The sequence below is a fragment of the Taudactylus pleione genome, unplaced genomic scaffold (genome assembly GCF_031769625.1).
Source record: "Taudactylus pleione unplaced genomic scaffold, aTauple2 ptg000667l, whole genome shotgun sequence".
NCBI lineage: Eukaryota > Metazoa > Chordata > Amphibia > Anura > Myobatrachidae > Taudactylus > Taudactylus pleione.
Genome location: NW_028285069.1, coordinates 2,099,449 through 2,118,108, shown reverse-complemented (window position 1 = coordinate 2,118,108; position 18,660 = coordinate 2,099,449). Strand labels below are relative to the sequence as shown.

Genomic DNA, 18,660 nt, shown 5'->3' with positions numbered 1-18,660 from the left:
AGCCTCATTACATAAGACCCCATATTGCACAGACCTGCACGGAAACCCCTCAGCCTCATTACATAAGACCCCATATTGCACAGACCTGCACAGAAACCCCTTCAGGCCCATTACATAAGACCCCATATTGCACAGACCTGCACGGAAACCCCTCAGCCCCATTATATAAGACCCCATATTGCACAGACCTGCACAGAAACCTCTCAGGCCCATTACATAAGACCCTATATTGCACAGACCTGCACGGAAACCCCTCACCCCATTAAATAAGACCCCATATTGCACAGACCTGCACAGAAACCCCTCAGCCTCATCACATAAGACCCCATATTGCACAGACCTGCACAGAAACCCCTCACCCCATTACATAAGACCCTATATTGCACAGACCTGCACAGAAACCCCTCACCCCATTACATAAGACCCCATATTGCACAGACCTGCACAGAAACCCCTCACCCCATTACATAAGACCCTATATTGCACAGACCTGCACAGAAACCTCTCAGCCTCACTAAATAAGACAGAATAAAGAGGGGGGGAATACTGCGCATTGGACTGGGACTCGATGTACGGGGTAGGCTGCACTTATAGAAGGTTGTCTAACCTTCTAAGGTATATACAAATATGGTAGTTATTGTAACAATTAAATGCGCTCTATACCCCTATTGATGATGATATATGCCAGGTATTGGTAAGTAGCTGGCTACAATGTTAGTTGATGTAAGTAGGGATCAACTCGTGAATAAATGTTTTAAGGCAATACTTTACTGATGAATAACAAATATACAGACATATGCGATGCTACTGGTAATCAGTCTATGCAGGTGAGTCCAGTGGGGTGGTCTGTACTCAATTGGAATTGTAGACTGTAAACAAAAATACAGGAATAAAGTTGAAATAAAGAGTGGGATAAATGGAGCAGATAGCTAATAAAATCAAATCCAAAGTATAAGTCATAAAGGGAGAGTGAGGTCTGGAGACCTTTTGGTTCAGTGTGGGGGTATGTCCAAGATATAGCTATATGGTAGCTGGTGCGCCGTCCCGCACTAGAATAGTTTATAGGTGCTGCAGAATTGTGTGGTGTGAAGTGACCACCCGGGAGGTGTACCCCTCAGCCCCATTAAATTACCCCACGGCCCCATTAAATAACCCCACAGCCCCATTAAATAAGACCCCCATATTGCACAGACCTGCACGGAAACCCCTCAGCCCCATCACACAAGACCCCATATTGCACAGACCTGCATGGAAACCCCTCAGCCCCATCAAATAAGACCCCATACGGCACATGACTCTCCATGTTTTAACCCCCACCCAATGGGCCTGATTCACTACGGATTGCTATTGCTATCGGGCTGGAATTACGCACACAGATCTGCTGCGAATATATGCTAATGACTGTAATCGTAAAGCCGTCACACAGCCAGCATAGAGACGCCCACTACTGCTATCTCACATCTGTAATACCCTGTAGTACTGCGTATACATCGGGAACATGGAGTAACATCAGCCCGTTACGCACAATTACAACAGGTCTGGCCTTACTCAGAAATTGCTAACCTTGTTGCATGCAGAGTACAGAAGCTGTATATGCCGTCGCAGTGGCTAATTTTTGCACGCCCATGCAAAGGCGACCAAACTGACAGGCACGCCTGCGTTTCTCCAACCACTCCTCCGTCACCACCCCCAAATGCTGATGTCCCGTCCTTAGGTCTGCAATGGTTTTGTGTCTGCGTAGGTGATCACAGTGCGATCGCAATGCTAATTCATGCACGCGCACTGCGAAGCTTACGCACCATCGGCCGATCTGTGGGCCTAATTCAGCGATTGCTGAATGCAGATTCCCGATGATCGGGAATCTGCGCAGGTGCCAGACCCATTCTGCGCTTGTGCAGAACGGGTCTGCGACCTGGCATGTAACTGGTAGCAGACTGTCAGTGATTGACAGTCGGCTGCCATTTGGGGGCGGGGAGGGGGCAGGGATGCCCTCCATTTCCCAAAACGGAGGCGTCGCCGCTGTTGCGGGGAAGGGAAGTAGCCAGGATCTCCGTCGGCTGACGGAGATTTCCTGGCCTCTTCCTGTAAACTGTGGCGGCCAGCTGCGGGATCCCATGGGTCACCGCAGCCGGCCGATGGTACGCAGATTAACCGATGCTGCGTTGGACAACGCAGCTCGGATAAGTAATGCACAGGAGGCGTGATGCCCCCTGCTGCATTACCATATCTGCAAGGATTGCAATTGCAAAGCTGCCTAAATGCATACATCATATCTATAGCCTGCGTGCATACATCATATCTATAGCCTGCGTGCATACATCATATCTATAGCCTGCGTGCATACATCATATATCTATAGCCTGCGTGCATACATCATAACTATAGCCTGCGTGCATACATCATATATCTATAGCCTGCGTGCATACATCATATATCTATAGCCTGCGTGCATACATCATATCTATAGCCTGCGTGCATACATCATATCTATAGCCTGCTTGCAGCTTTGCAATTACGATCCTTGCAGAATCAGGCCCTATGCGCGCTGTTGCAGTTGCAATCCGTGATGAATCAGGCCCTATATTACTAATTGCACTGACCAGGCTGATTTATATTTCCTTGTATAGTGTTTAATGTTCCTTTATTATTATTATTATTATTATTATTATTATTATTATGTAATTATATGTAAAGTAAGTAAGAATTTTACACACTTACACAGATAATTTGTCAGAGGCTGTTTCACTGCTTACAATCTATTTTTTGTGCCTGGTACACGGAGCTGATATTTGGTATGATTCAGAGTATGCTATTGCCGCAGGAAGCGTCTGAAGAACAAAGACACCTGTCGGCATCGCAGATCAGAGTTCTGCATCCGAAGAAGCAGAATAGGATCGCCATGGCGACCATCGGTCGTGATTGCCGCAGTCAACACTGGGTTCACACTTAACGATGTGTACCCAGCCCGATGTCTCATGCGGCTTGTCCCAGCGGGACAATGCCGGCAGCGATGGAGCAACAGTGGTGGCCATGCTGCATTCGGCCCCCTCTGACGATATAAACCGTCGGACCTGCATGTAGGTCTGACAATTATGTTGCTGATACCGCACGGGAGCGTGCATTGTCAGCGACAGAGCCGGTACACACTGGCTGATGTGGACGATATGTCATCCAATCTGCTGGATCGGACGACATATCCTCTAGTGTGTACCCGGCTTTATCCTGAGCTTACTCAGAATGAGCGACGGAGCTCCTCTGCCAGGACCAGGAAATCTGCATCAGAAGACGCAGACCCTGGCCTAAGGGCTCCCACAAAATGGAGTTCACATGCCTTCGATTGGAGGATTGGTCCCCGTCGCCTCCCATTCCCCATCCTCAAACAGCCGCAGCGTGTCAATCAGACTGCAGTGTCCAAGCATTGCAGCACATGTGCCTTGCGGCTCCGACACATGCTCAGTTCCCAAAACATACTGTAGGTCAGTTGGGACTGATAGGGGACTGCCTTCAACTCTAAATCAGGCCCATTGCTTAAAGCCTGAGGCACAGGGGTCTGATCGTCATCACTTAATTTCTACAAAAGTAGGTGAACATGAAAATTTTTTGACCTACTTTTGTGTAAATTAAGTGTCAGGGCTCTTCATTATAAAGGTAATGCAGAAGATGTCTGGGGGGATCAGGGGGGATAGCTTACCTTTCCTTTACCTTATATTTTCGAAGTTTGACTGCGGGAACTTACGCCATCTTCAGATGTCGTTTGTTTCCGGTCAGCAGCTCTTTCCGCCAGAGGTCGCGCATGTGTGAGCTGCCGAGTCAGACTCATCAGTGGAAATTGTCACTACTGCTCACTTCCCGCAGCAGTGAAGGACATCACGGAGACAGCTGATATGTGGATCAGCTGTCTCTATACCAGAACAATCTTGTAATGCTCCGGTGGCTTTATATCCACCGCTGCTGCTCGCAATGAGTTGGAGAACTAATTATCGGGGGCTGCCCGGCCCCCCGGTAATTAGCATAGTGAATGGACCCCACAATGCCTTAGGAAAGTCACTTGTAGTCCCTAGTGAATTCATAGACTGAATTGTCATGAAAGCTCGGTCAGCCCACAATGTAATGGCCTTAACTGAAGATCCATCCAGAGATAATAGTAGAACTGGGCTAATCTGTAATAAAATGGCGTCATGTTTTCTTGGTATTTGTAGTGAAACCTTTTTACTATAGGCCTGATTCAGAGCCACAGGCCATGCCCGTGTTACACAGAGTGCGCACACAGAGGCGCTGTTGCGATTAAGACGCACAGGATCAGAAACGTCTTGGAAAAGCTCTGGCCGTTCCTGGGCGGTGATAGACGCAAGGAGATGGGCGTGTTGTGGTCGTGTCACTAAAGTGTTTGCAAACACAGACGCTCAATCTCTCACATAGGGGGCCACACTAAGGCGGATAATCTGTGCAGCTCTAAACTTGGGAAGGGGCTTTGTAGCGGCCCTCCACGTGAAGTCGCAGACCGGTGACCGCCAGTAGACACAGGCGCTACCTCTTCTGCGTACCCTTCTGAATCAGTACCAGTGTCGCCTGTATGCCACCTATCACTTTAGAACAGAAAGCAAAAGTTTTTCCCTCTCTTGTTGGGTAAAATTGCCAGGGAGTGTGGGCTAAGTGATCATGACCGCTACAAATGACAAATAACTACACCACCATAGCTGTTAGCATTCCTTTTGGCGGGTATGGGCTACATGGTAACAGGGATGTTTACAGGTGTGCTGACAGACTCTGATTGGGTATTAGCGGGCACCTTGCCCATCTCATTTTATTTATATATTAAACTGAACTGTAGATCCGAGACCCCTATAATAAGACCTCTGGTGTCACCACCTAACACTGGCATCTAATTAGCGCCCCAGAACTCTGTGAGTACGTGTCTGCATTCAGAAGTGCCGAAGGCTTGCTCTCCCTCACTCACCCCCGGAGCATGGTGGCAGCCAGGGTGAGTGAGGGGGTGGCGGGTGCTTGTGTGGGTGATATTATGAGGAAAATGGAGATTGAGGATAAGATGGAGTTAATGGAGAATAACGGTGATAACGACAAAGGGGGTTAACGGAGACTGATGGTTAAATGGCGCCGATAATGGAGAATGAGGGGTTAATAATTGATGGATTATTGGAGTATAATGTTGACAGGAGGATAATGATAGAGGATGAGAGGTTAATGAGTGACGGATGAATGGTCTACTCCTGGGTGCACCCGCTAATCATGGAATGCTCTGCCCATGCGTATGGTTGCAAACCTACAGACATTCCCACTTTGGGTGTGGCTGGAATGGATTGGAGGTGTGGCCTAAATTCCCCAATCAGGAATGTTGGCAGGTATGGAGCTGTATTTACCTATAATCCATCTAACTTACATTAGAAAGCAAAGATGTGGGTTTATGTCTATTTGATTAACTTTTTCCCCTTTACATGACCTTTTTGCCATTTGGTCAATATAATTATTTTTTTCCGGCAAAGATCCTATAGTAAGACGTGATAAGGAGATATGTGCATGGGTATCCGGTCATTAGGTCTACATTGTCTAGACAATGTAGACCTAATGAACCACACCCGTGTGCATGTAGTCTGTAGTTATTACTATATGGTACATTGGCAGTGCCTAGGTTGGCGTTAGCTCTGAATGCGGCCCATTACGGAAAGTAAAAACATGTCTAGTAGTTAAGTGGTAGAGAGGAAATGAGAGAGGAAGCTAATCTCCTTAATGTTGTTACAGTTTATTAAATATTAAATGAATACTAATCATTTGTCTTATTTTAAACGTAGTGGATTTGTGTACCATTTGCTCTTCTAAATTCTGCATCTGAAAACATTGCTTACACAGCAGTGCACGAACTGTACCAAGGGCCCTGGATTGGTAATATACAGACAAAATACATTGCAAGATGGCTGGATGATTTGGCATTCCTGGTAAGTTTCTTTACTCTACATCAATTCTCATGGTAAAGAGGATAGCATATGCTTCAGTTCAGACAGCTGGAGATCCCAGCAAAACATTATAAAGACTATTTATGAATACGCACACCCAAAATAATATTTTAGACAGTACCTTGGTTGCCGACTTTTGGTCTGCCGCCTCGGAAAGGCGTGGTGCAGCAGAAGTCTGCAGAGTGGAGGGTGTGATGGCTCATCACATCATCATGGTCCCGCTGTACAATGGCGCGATTACCGGCGTTGATAAGCAAGGGGGCGGGCCATGATGACGCAATTTAGCTCGAATTATGGCATGAACCTCCCGTACAGCCCTTTTTACTCAGGAAGTGGAAAGTGCTCAACGGCCATGGGCAGCCTCCGGGGGACTTGCCTAATTTTCCAGGCATATGGTAACGACATCCTAAATTCTGGAGCCTCCCGGACATCCCGGGAGAGATGGCAAGAATGGGCAGTACTAGGCCTCGTTCCCTTTGCCACCCAATACTTCCCTAAGCTTTTCATGGTTTCCACTACTACGGCATCCTACAGATGTGTCCTCATACACTGTGGCATCAGTCGCTCCAAAAAGCCCCTTTCGAAGGCTCGGGCGAGCGTCTTTCTGGCTCAAAATGTGCATGTTGTTCGCATAAATAAAACAATTGAAAGCAACAAAACTGCTCTGCTAGATTGCACTGATCAATTTGATGCGTGACATTTGTACATCTGTGTGCGACTAAGTCTGACTCTGTATACAAAGTGCTACGATGCAGTGGCCGCAGATTTTTCTCACGCCAAGTTCTGTTGTTTTTCATCTGCGACTTTGTGCAGATGAAAACAATTCCTCAGGTCGCAGCCCAGCATCTCTCGTACACATTGAGTGGTGTTTTGTTGCGCCTGTGATGCAAATTAGACGCCTATAGCGTATTGTGTATAGGCGCTAGGTGCATGAGGACATCTCTTGGAAGGAAGTAAGGAGGGAAGGAAGGCAGGCAGGAAGGAAGGAAGGAAGGCAGGCACTGGGGCGTAAGTTCATGTGAAGGCGCACGGAAGAAAAATAAATGTTGTACTCCCCCCTGTGGTTCTGGCTTTCTCCAGCCCCCCCAGTGTTTCTCCAGCTCCAGCCAGCCCCTTCTGTCTCTCCAGACCTCCAATGTTTCTCCAGCTCCAGCCAGCCCCTTCTGTCTGTGCAGTTCAAGTCGCAGCCCAGAATCTCTCGTACATTTTGAGTGGTGTTTTGTTGCGCCTGTGATGCAAATTAGACACTTATAGTGTATGGTGTATAGACGCAAGGTGTGCGACGACACCTCATTATTTGTATAACATTTTATAAAATACATTTAGAAAATTCAGGAAAAAAAGGAAGGAAGGTGCCTAATTTGGTGCTACTCTTTTAAAATGTTAACTAGTGTCACTCCACAGAAAGTAGGATCTGTACTCTACTAAAGAGTTGTAAACATAAACAAGAAATAGAGGCTGGAGCCAGCATAATAATAAAAATTTTTTATAAGCCACATGAATATTAAAATAGGGCAATAATTGAAGTTAAAAAATGTAAATTATATAAATAACACTGTGGCGTAAGTTCGTGTCAAGGTGCACGGAAGAAAAATAGACGTTGTCCTCCCCTCCCACCTGTGGTTACAGTTTCCTCCAGCCCCCCAGTGTTTCTCCAGCCCCTCATTGTTTCTTTAGCTCCAGCCATCCCTTCTGTCTCTCCAGCCCCCCAGTATTTCTCCAGCTCCAGCCAGCCCCTGCTGTCTCTCAAGCCCCCAGTGCTCCTCCAGCTACAGCCAGCTCCTTCTATCACTTCAGCCCCCCAGTGTTTCTCCAGCTTCAGCTAGCCCCTTCTGTCTCTTCATCCCCCCCAGTGTTTCTTCAACTCCAGCCAGCCCCTTTTGTCTCTCCAGCCCTTCAGTGTTTCTCCAACTGCAGCCAGCCTCCTTCTGTGTTTCCAGTCCTCCTGTGTTTCTCCAGCTCCAGCCAGCCTCCTTCTGTCTTTCCAACCCCCCAGTGTTTCTCCAGCTCCAGCTAGCCCCCCCTTCAGTGTTTCTCCAGTTCCAGCCAGCCCTTTCTGTCTCCCCAGCCCTCCAGTGTTTCTCCAGCATCAGCCAGCCCAATCTGTCTCCCAAGTGACTTATAGTTGTAATAAAAAAAAAAAAAATCTTGCACCAGACGCTCATGGAGATAGAAGACCAGAGACAGTGGCTTCAGGAACCCCACATATAGATCCATATATAACCGTTGCCTGCGCCACTGCATTGATCAACAGGGCGCAGGCAGCGGTTATAGATGGATTTATCTGTGTGCCCCTTGTACTCCTCTCCTTTCACTGGGCCTTCTCTTTGGTTCCACCCTGACAGCTGGCGCCTGGAGGCCAATGACTCCACTGCCTCCGGGAGTTACACCCCTGATAACACAGAGCACTAGCTGGCTATGATGAATTCCAATCGGCCTTGGCATTACCATAAAGACGCAGTAGCCCACTGCGCCAAAAGATGCAGCCGCAACTGCGTTAACCTCTGATTCATCTCTTGAGTATCCTCAGAGCTCCAGCGAAAGTTTGCTTTGCCCCTCTCCACTGCGGTGGGCTGTAAGCTGAAACAATGTAGCTGCAGTGGGGGAGACGGCTTACTATACCAACTTTGAGCGGAATTTGAGGAAGCTCCCGTTCAATACTAGCGACTGGGTGAGCAAAGAAAGTAGTGCGGCGCTATCAAAAGGGCTGGTGGATGCTATTATACTGGCTCCAGCCTGTTGAATTTAGCTCTCCCTATTTCTTGTCGACGAATAAGGGCTGTTTCAGAGTTACACAAAATTCACATTGCGAAGAGCGGAACTAAGGGCCTGATTCGGAGGCGCACGCTGTGTGCTTGCGCTTGCTCTGAATCAGGGCGTACCTTTTTTTTTTTCTTCCGGCCCCCAGGCCGCTCGCACAGCTGTGGGTGACCACCCACAGCTTGTGCGAGCGACCTGATGATAGTCGCGATTATCGCGACCATCGGGCTTCTGGCGAGACCCTGCGGGAGAGTCTTAGCTCTCGCAAGCCAGAGTGGACTTCCTGCTCTAATAGAGCAGGAAGTCCACTACTGACATCACGAGTGATGTCAGTTTAAGCCGCCCACAAACGCCATTTGTGCAGCCACACCCCCTCCCCGCCTACAAAACGGGGCGAGCTGTCAATCAACATTGACAGCCGCCCCGTCTTGTAGCGAGCCCCGGAGTGACGGAGCTGCCATCGCTAGCTGGGGCTCGCGCATGCGTACGCCGGAGGCCAAACATCGACCCGCTTTCGAGCGCAGTGCACTCGCGAGTGGGTCTGAATCAGGCCCTAAGTGCGGATATGAACTATGAAGTGGATTAGCACTACTGTGACAAGGTTTAGCATAGCATTTTCAGCTATACATTTATGGCGCGGCACATAACGGGCGGTCAGGACTGTGCACAGATCTCTAGCAATGATTTTTATGATGTGGCAGTTAGGGAAATCACTGTACTATAGAGCCGGGAGTGACGTCACAGTATCACGCCGGTGGGCGAACGAACAGGACGGACACAGAGGGAACCAGCTGGCGGGAATGAAGTGTGGCACAGAAGGCAGGCAGCGATAGGGAGAGTCAGTAAGTTTACCTCCTGTCATCTCAGGGTCTCATTCAGAGCCGGACGCTATTTGCGGACGGTCGTTCTGATAAAGGGGGTGGCTATTTAAAATGAACCGTTCGCTCTTTGCGGTCTGTTGCCGCCTCTATGTCTGAACGAGCGAACAAAACATGCGGTCGTTTTTTTGAAAAATACGCCCCCTGGCCGCTCGCACCATACGTCATGTCCGCTATTTAATAGATTAATCGAGTACATCGAACAGCGTATGAACTGCTCGCTATTCTTGTGGTTGGTTTTTCCTACCGCAATCTTGCGAGCAGTTCTGACTATAAAATAACCAAGTGACGTGGTCGATGACGCTGCTGTATTAATTATGCACACCTTTAAAACGCCCGTTTTGACCTTTAAGCACGCCTGCGTTCTGATCTCCACTCCCCGTTTTCAAGCACCTTCCCCTGTTACCACCCACATACGCCTCCTCCTGCCACTCAAAATAGCAGGCATTCGCTATTTAGCGAGTACACGATTTTCGGCCGCACTGACTGGTTCGCGCATGCGTATTACTATCCGTACGCATGCGCAGATGTGCGTACATCGCTCGGAACGAACGAGCGTCCGCTTACGAGCGGCTCTGAATCAGGCCCTCAGTGCGGCTTACAGCCGGCAATAACGGAACCCCAATATCCCTGTACAGACAGTGGCCAGTTTTACTCCAGCCCACCCCTGACATTAGGTGCTTTAATACATCAAATTGATCTAATTTAGATCGTTTGATTAACATTCATGGCGTCGTTAGATGAGTGATTATCTTTATAACAGCAAAGATCCAGTGCTATTAGGGAAAATAACTAGATATAATTCTTCAGTTTAGGATAAAGTAGGAAATACAAGCAGTAACAACTTTGTGAATGCATCTCCCCTGTGTGTAGTGGATGGGTCAGTATTAATGAGAATACAACATATGTATGCTCGGCTTGTTGGTACCGTTTATAATTTCAGAGTCTGGGGGGCATTGCGTGGCAAACTTATTTTCAGAGAGTTCTCGCCTCATCGTCCTCCAAGAAAGCGATGGTGACCTCCTACCTCTCGGGGATTCTTTGTGCCGTCATGGGTGTTCCTTCTATTCTCATCGGGGCAGTTGCGGCTTCCACAGGTAATGCAAAAATGAGATGATTTCTGTAGACTGCATATTTATTAAAGTGTCATACAGAAGAAATACAATGCAGGTACACACTCTAAGCACTCAGATTATTGATAGTCAAAACAGCTATGTACAATTAACAAATTCTAATATGCAGACAGCAATGCAGGAACCTGTGCTGATTAAAATCACCTAAGGGCAGATGGGTGGGGTTCTAGTACTGAAGGAGTATCTTGCTCCAAATGTACTTTATATACACAAATACACTACATGGCACTACAAGTTTCAGGCTACATGGTACTACAAGTCTCAGCATGGTAGCACCTCTTATCATATTTTGCAGTCAAAGCTCCACCCCCCTTTTTCTCTGTATTTGTGTATATAAAGTACCCTTGAAGGTAGAGACTCCTTCTCCTTGGTACTAGCACCCCTCCCATCTGCCCTAAGGTGATTTGAATTAGTACAGGACAGGTTCCTGCATTGCTGTCTACTGGCACTATTATGGTAAATCCTTGATAAATTTATATAATGTGTCTGTATTAGGGATGTTAGGGACCCATCTGATGGGGTTCACCTTGACGTGATGGATGGGCAAAACTTTTTGGCCACATGTGCTAAGAGTTCATTATAATTGTTTCGACAGTCAGTATTCTTAGTACTTAAAGTGTGCACCTGCGTTTTCTTTTTCCTGCATGACACTACAAGTCTCAGCGTGGTAGCACCTCTTATAATGTTTAAAATTAGGGTCTGCAGTCCAAGACCCATCCCCTTCCCCCCTTCATATATACTAAAGTGTAAAAAGTGTAATTTAAGGTGAAATTACAGGGAAGTTATGGCAATGGATGAAGGCAGGGCCGGCCCTTGTTGGGTGCCCCTACACTTCATTTGGTGGTGTGTCGGGGTAACCAGTCACATGATGGACAGTGACCATGTCAATATTCTCAGAATGCAGAAGTTTAGGAGTTAGGGGGTGGCGGTGGGGGTAAGGCACTAGGGGGGGTTAGGGTGAGGAATAGGGATTAGGATAAGGGATCGGGGAATAATACTTACCAGTATAACAAGACGGATAAATCTGACAGCCATTTCTTGCTATTCAATTAGACTGGAACCGCACTATCTACGGCCTACCGACACCATATGAGAGGAACGAGGCAAATATGATCCTCCCGTTGGTTCTGCAGTACCTGTGCCCAACTTACATATCTGTTATTGGGCTAGGAGCCATTGCAGCCGCTGTCATGTCCTCTGCGGACTCCTCACTTCTATCAGCCAGTTCCATGTTTGCCTACAACATCTACAAGAAGTTAATAAGGAAAAGGGTGAGTTATATTCTCTTGTTATGTAGAATGATAGATTAATTATCCTACAAATCATCGATGACCCTCATACAATCTTCTAAAGGTTAGTATTCTGACCAGAAGTAGTCTCCCCTCTTACTCTCCATGTGACCAGACAGTGCTGCAGTAACTTGTATCCGGAGCTGTACTGTGTGAATAATACGTTGCATCGGTGCTTTTATGTAATACAAGGTACAGTACAGTGAATATGAGCCAAAGTTTTGATATGAATGCAGGTGATCACATTACATTTCCATATTTCATTCAAAGACATTTCGGCAACCTAGGTACATATGTGTCCTCATACACCTATCTTTAAATCACTCCAAAAAGCCCTGTTTGTTGCACCACACACTTTGCGGTTAAGCCGCCCTATGTGTCCGATTGGAATAGGTATGCAATGCCGCCAGATGTGTTCCCGGCAGACATAATACCGACACCGGAAGCCCGAACAGTGGCGATCCCGACTGGGGCTAGTAAGTACCCTAACCCTCCGTTCTCCCTCCCCAAACTCTCCCTTGGTGGTGCCTAACCCTAACCTCCCCCCGGTGGTGCCTAACCCTATCCCCCCCTTCCTGCACTCTAAACCTAACCCTAAACCTAACCTTAACCTTCCCCCAGTGGTGCCTAACCGTAACCCCACCTTCCCCTAGCCTAACTCTCCCCGGGGGGTGCCTTTAACCTAACCCTAAGTCCCCACAAGGGTGCCTAAATCTAACTCCCACCCCCCCCTGCGGCTAACAGCTAACAGTCCCTGCCAGGACTGTAGCTAGGGTTGTGCGGCCAGTGCCATCACACAGGGCACCACAGGTCAGGGGGCGCTGTTTGGGCCTGTCAAATTTCTATTTATTATCATTCTTGCTTGTAGCTTCCTCTTATTTCATCCCCAGCATCTCCTGGCCTCTCCTATCTCTTCCCTGACCCTTCCCCATGGAGCCATGGCCCTTTTTTGGGTGCATTATGTCCCTTTAAAAAAATGAGGGGGGCGCCAATGCTCTTTCTGGCACAGGGCAATAAAAAGTCTAGCTAGGGCTCTGGTCCCCGCTTACCATCGTTCGGGATGCCGGGTGTCGGGATTTCGGCATCTGGCTAAAGATAGGCGTCGGGATTTAGATTCCGGGCGGCGGTAAATTAAGTGCATCCCGTCCCACTATAAACTTTTTCATAAAATAATCATATTATTCACAATAGGAGTGAGCCGTACCATGCATGGTTGTGCTTAACCTGTATGTCAATTCCTTTGCGACAAATAGACTAATCCTAAATGCTTAGGACATTGTATGCGGCTACCATGTGAATATGACCCTAATTCAGAAAAAGGTATGTACATTCGGGAATCGCTAACAGTGGTGAATCGCTTAAGTCCCCCCATGCATCTCATGCCAATTGGTGCAAAAAGTAGGGGTGTATGAGGACACATCTGTACTGTGGGTGTCCAATCACCCCCAACAATGCCTACAGAGCTGAATACTGTGCACGATCCGACTGGCAATTCTGCAAATGCCAGAAGGGCCAACAGCTTGATGGGCCGGCATAGGTGCCAGGAACATTTGAAAGGCCCCAGTGGAGAGACTGCACAGCCCCTGTACTGCACGGAGGATGTCTAATGTGCGGGATTTAAATGAAAACACCGCACATTATGTGCAGTGCAGGCGCTGTGCAGCCTATTGCTATAAACCACAGCCCCTGGCCAGTCCCTGTCTCCTGCTGCTCCAGCACAGGTGAGTTGGTAAGGGAGGAAGCAGGGAGAGAATTGGGAGGAGGAGGTGGGGGGGGATTGCCCAAATTAAATTATATATTGTCCCCCCCCCCCCTCCCCAACATAAAATCTTTCCTACGCCCCTGTGGGCCAGTCTCGCTGTCTGAGGACCTCACAAAGCAGCCCCGATTCCCATCGCTCTGTTAGGTCAGCATGCTTAGACGGGGTGTGCCGCGAGGTAACAATGCTGGGGCCAAATTTTAGCCCCAGTCTGCCTGCTCCTATGGTACAGTGCACAACTTTGCAGAGGGCACAATTTCTGTTATGGCTTTGTTGTGCAATGTATGTTATCCACCACTGCCTTACTGTAAGTGCTCGTAAAACATGCAATAAAGTATGGTATACCCACAGCTGGGAAATAAAAACCGAGGACAAGGTCCTTCAATCACTTTGCTAAGTGCAGCTATCCTATATTCACTAGCACACATGACTTTGGAGAGACAATGACAATGAATTACTCACAACCAGTGGCGGCTACAGAGGTGGGGCTGCAGCGCAGTCCAAAATTCAAATAGGGGAGTCACACCAATTGCCTTTTCACCAACTGCCACACATCGCCGGCCAGGACTCACTGGCAGTTGGTGTGACTCCCCTATTTGAATTTTGGACTGTGCTGTAGCCCCACCTCTAGAGCCGTAACAATAAACGGTTTCTCTCTTTCATTCCCGTAGGCCTCCGACAGAGAAGTCTTGTGGGTCATGCGCCTCTCGATGATCTTGCTGGGCTCCGCAGGCATGGGACTGGCGTTCCTCTCAAACTCTGTGTATGACCTCTGGTTCCTGAGCGGAGAGCTGGTGTACGCCGTGCTATTCCCACAGCTCTGCTGCGCCCTTTTCGTCCCCGGCACCAACACCTATGGTTCCGCAGCCGGATTTTTGTTGGGCCTGATTCTGCGGCTTCTGGGAGGGGAGAACTCCTTAAAAATCCCCCCAGCGCTCCACTACCCCGGGTGCATCCTCGTCGATGATGTCTATGTGCAGTTATTCCCCTTCAAGACATTCACTATGTTGCTTAGTCTGATTACCATCATCGTCACGTCCTATCTGGCGCAGTATTTGATCACGAAGAAGATATTACCCATTGAGTGGGACGTGCGCAACGTCTTTAGGAAAGTGCCGTCTCCTCCCCCTCAATATGAACTGGAGCAGCGGGAGGGCCTGCACCCACCTGAGAATATGGAGCCTCCTACAGAAGACATTTCCCAAAACTTGTCCCAAAAATAATTTTCTAAGATAATAATGCTGCTATGTGAATATTTGTAGACCAGTAGCCTGTTGTTTAGGCGTTATGAGACTATGGACCAAATGTAATAAGGTGAGAGTTTAGAAAATGTGACACTTTAGCAGTAAACTCCAGGGGCGCCGAGAGGGAGGGGGGACGGGTACTAATTACCCGGGCTTGCTGGATGGGCCCCGGGTCCGACACCACACCACCCTCACTCTTACATCACAGCAGCTGGGCTGCACTGAGAGACTGCTCACGTCTCCTATGCCTGTGGGGGGGATCGATCACACTGATCGCGCCCCCCACTGTCTATGCGCTGGGCTGAGGGGCTCACAGTGCCCCTCCCCAGTGCGTGTTTTGTTTTTCTAAGGGCATGACTACGCCTACCGCGAAAAGCCACGCCCTCTTCATCCGGCATGGCTGTCGGCGCGCCTGTTAAACTTTTAAACTTTTTAAACTGGGTAATAGAGTCCGAGAATATGCAAGCTCGCATGTTTTTAGACTCACGATTTAAAATGTCATCCAGATGTTTTTCCTTTTTGAAGATAAAACTCGACCAATGTGAGAGCATTTACTGCTAAACTCTCACATTTTCTAAACTCTCACCCTATTACATTTGTCCCTGATGTCTTAACATGTAAAGTTATTTTATGACACACTCACAAGCCGTGCATTAGGGCCTGTTTTGGACTCTTGTTTGTCTCTGTTGCATTTTATATTCCATATAGTAGTGATCGCTATTGCGCTGGGCTTATTACAAAATGGATCAGGGATCAGAATTGCTTCCAGTATTTTCATCAGCTTCAATCTATGGCCCATTGTGCTAATATATAGATTGAAATTACCCTATACTAATTCAAATAGGGATCAATCATGTAGCATTTGGCTGTGTCCACACAGCATTTGGGACGTACAAGACTGGGACAAACCTTACCTGGAGGCAAATCTGTCTATAACAACAGGACTTAAAAATATTCCTATAGAATCATGTTCACAAAGACATACTGTATGTACTTTACTTATGTCATATGTACCATAATTATATTATATTTTATCTATTTTTTACAAGTTTATATGGTTAAAACCACCAAAATGTAACAAAATATTCAATCAATATTCTTAAAGACTGTACTGCTTAACAATGGATTTTTATTGAAAAAAATATATTTATAATTTTTAGAGTGATGAAAAAAAAAGAATATTAGACTTAGTGTGGGAGATATGTAATTAATAATCACTGTAATGATAAAATGTGCAGAGCGAATAAAGCAGGTGTGAGATGTGCCTATACCACTTTACATGGGGCAGTCCAGATTCACGTGCAGCGAATGGGGAGGTTTTGGGAAAATTGGGCTTTTCTTATAGAAGTGGGGGCGTGGTTTGGGCAGATTGGGCGGGGCTTATTTTGTCCTGATTTGGCACTTGTAAATATTGGAAGGTATAAAATTAAAATGTAGTCCCAAAAACATTCTGGGAAGTTAATTTGCTGACAAAAATGGACCCTGGCATTTGTGTTTGCGATGATGAGAATTTAGACTGTAAGCTCTAAAGGGCAAAGACTCATGTGAATGATTCATTATTCTCTGTACAGCATTGCAAAATATGGTTGCACTATATATATATATATATATATATATATTGTAATAGGATCAGGGTAGGAGGTCCCTCAACTGGGGTAGTTGGACACCTTCTTACACACAGCAGCCAGGAGACAGCATACCAGTCCAGGGTTTTTGTGCAAGCTAGCCGGAGCTAGTTTTTATTGTGCAGTAATAAAAAAATGAAAATCATAAACTTAAATCCTAGCCCGTCTGGGCACTAACTAGACAACAAAACTTCCCTCTCTAAACAGTGGTAGGACCTACTGCACTCTCAACAAACATAGGCATATGCACATTACTTACAATAAGTATGTCACAGTGGTTCTGAACAAACCTGCCTGCTTGTTCTCCCTAGGTGTGAGACCCTGAGCCAAATCCTGACCCAGCTTATATGAGCCTCTTGCAGGTGCAATCACTAATCAGCCTGCTTTCATGCTGAAAGCTCCAAACACCTGAAATGGTCCTGTGGATGGAGCCCTCCCATCTCTCTCACATCCACACCACCAGGACCCATTACACGGCTTTTTACTTAAAGCCCAAAACTCCAATAAACCAAATATAGACTTTTCCAGTGGTGTAACTAGGGTATTTGGAGCCCACGGCAAATTGAAAAATGGAGCCCCCCCCTATGTGCATGCGCAGAAAAATGGGCGTGGCCACTGAAAAATGGGGCATGTCAACGTGACACACATCCCTTTCTCGTCATTGTGGGAACATTCCTTTCCATTCCATATGCACCTTAATGCAGTGCCTCCTAGGCAGTGCCCCCAGTAGTGGTCCCCCTTATGCAGGTTCCTAGTAGTGCCCCTTATACACTACCCCCAGTATGCAATGTCCCAAGTAGTGGTCCCTCTTATGCAGGCCCCCAGTCCCCCTTATGCAGCCCCCCATTAGTTCCCCTTATACAGTGCCCCCAGTAGTGGTCCCCCTTTATGCAGGTCCCAAGTAGTACCCCTTATACAGTGCCCCCAGTAGTGATCTCCTTATACAGTGCCCCCAGTAGTGGTCGCCCCTATGCAGTGCCCCAGTATTAAGACCCTATATAGTGCCCCCAGTAGTACCCCTTATGTAGTCCCTTCTATGCAGTGCCCCCCCCTATGCAGTGCCCCCAGTAGTGGTCCCCCTTTATGCAGGTCCCAAGTAGTACCCCTTATACAGTGCCCCCAGTAGTGATCTCCTTATACAGTGCCCCCAGTAGTGGTCGCCCCTATGCAGTGCCCCAGTATTAAGACCCTATATAGTGCCCCCAGTAGTACCCCTTATGTAGTCCCTTCTATGCAGTGCCCCCCCCTATGCAGTGCCCCCAGTAGTGGTCCCCCTTATGCAGGCCCCCAGTAGTGCCCTCAGTAGTGGTTCCCCTTATGCAGGCCACCAGTGGTGCCCCTTATACAATGCTCCCAGTAGTGGTCCCCTTAAGCAGACCCCCACTAGTGATCACCCCTATACAGTGCCCCTGTAGTGGTCCTCCCTATTCCGTGCCCACAGTAGTAGTCCACCCTGTGCAGTGCCCCTTGTGCCCCCAGTAGTAAGCACCTTATATAGTGCCCCCAGTAGTAGTCCACTCTATGCAATGCCCCCAGTAGTGCCCCCCATATGCAGTGCCCCTTATATAGTGCCCAGATGCAGTGACCCCAGTAGTAGTCCTCCCAGTAGTGGTCCCCCCAGTAGTAGTTCACCCTATGCAGTGCCCACAGTAGTAGCCCCCCCTAGGCAGTGCCCCCAGTAGTGGTTCCCCCAGTAGTAGAGTCCCCCCTATGCAGTGCCCCCACTAGTAGTGCCCCCCTATGCCATGTCCCCAGTAGTGGTCCCCCCAGTTGTCCCCCCTATGCAGTGTCCCCAGTAGTAGTCCCCCCTATGCAGTGCCCCCAGTAGTAGTCCCACCTATTCAGTGCCCCCAGTAGTGCAGACAAAGACACATTAAAAAACCCCACTTACCTGAATCCCCGCTCCTGCTGCTGCTCCCGCCGCTGTCCACTCCACCATCCTCCCGTGCCGGCCCACTCTGCATTATGGGAGAGACGTCATGACATCTCTCCCATCCATCACC

At 47.9% G+C, this 18,660-nt stretch overlaps 1 protein-coding gene across 1 annotated transcript in view; it reads left to right on the top strand.

Annotated features, from left to right (window-relative positions):
- Positions 1-16,399, top strand: part of LOC148478266 (high affinity choline transporter 1-like) — a 62,346-nt gene extending 45,947 nt beyond the window's left edge. The window contains exons 5-8 of the mRNA XM_088455732.1: positions 5,808-5,951; positions 10,551-10,704; positions 11,794-12,011; positions 14,460-16,399. Of these exons, the coding sequence (XP_088311858.1) occupies positions 5,808-5,951; positions 10,551-10,704; positions 11,794-12,011; positions 14,460-15,011 (1,068 nt within the window). The 3' untranslated portion in view covers positions 15,012-16,399. The remainder of the gene's footprint in view (positions 1-5,807; positions 5,952-10,550; positions 10,705-11,793; positions 12,012-14,459) is intronic.
- Positions 16,400-18,660: the final 2,261 nt, after the last annotated feature.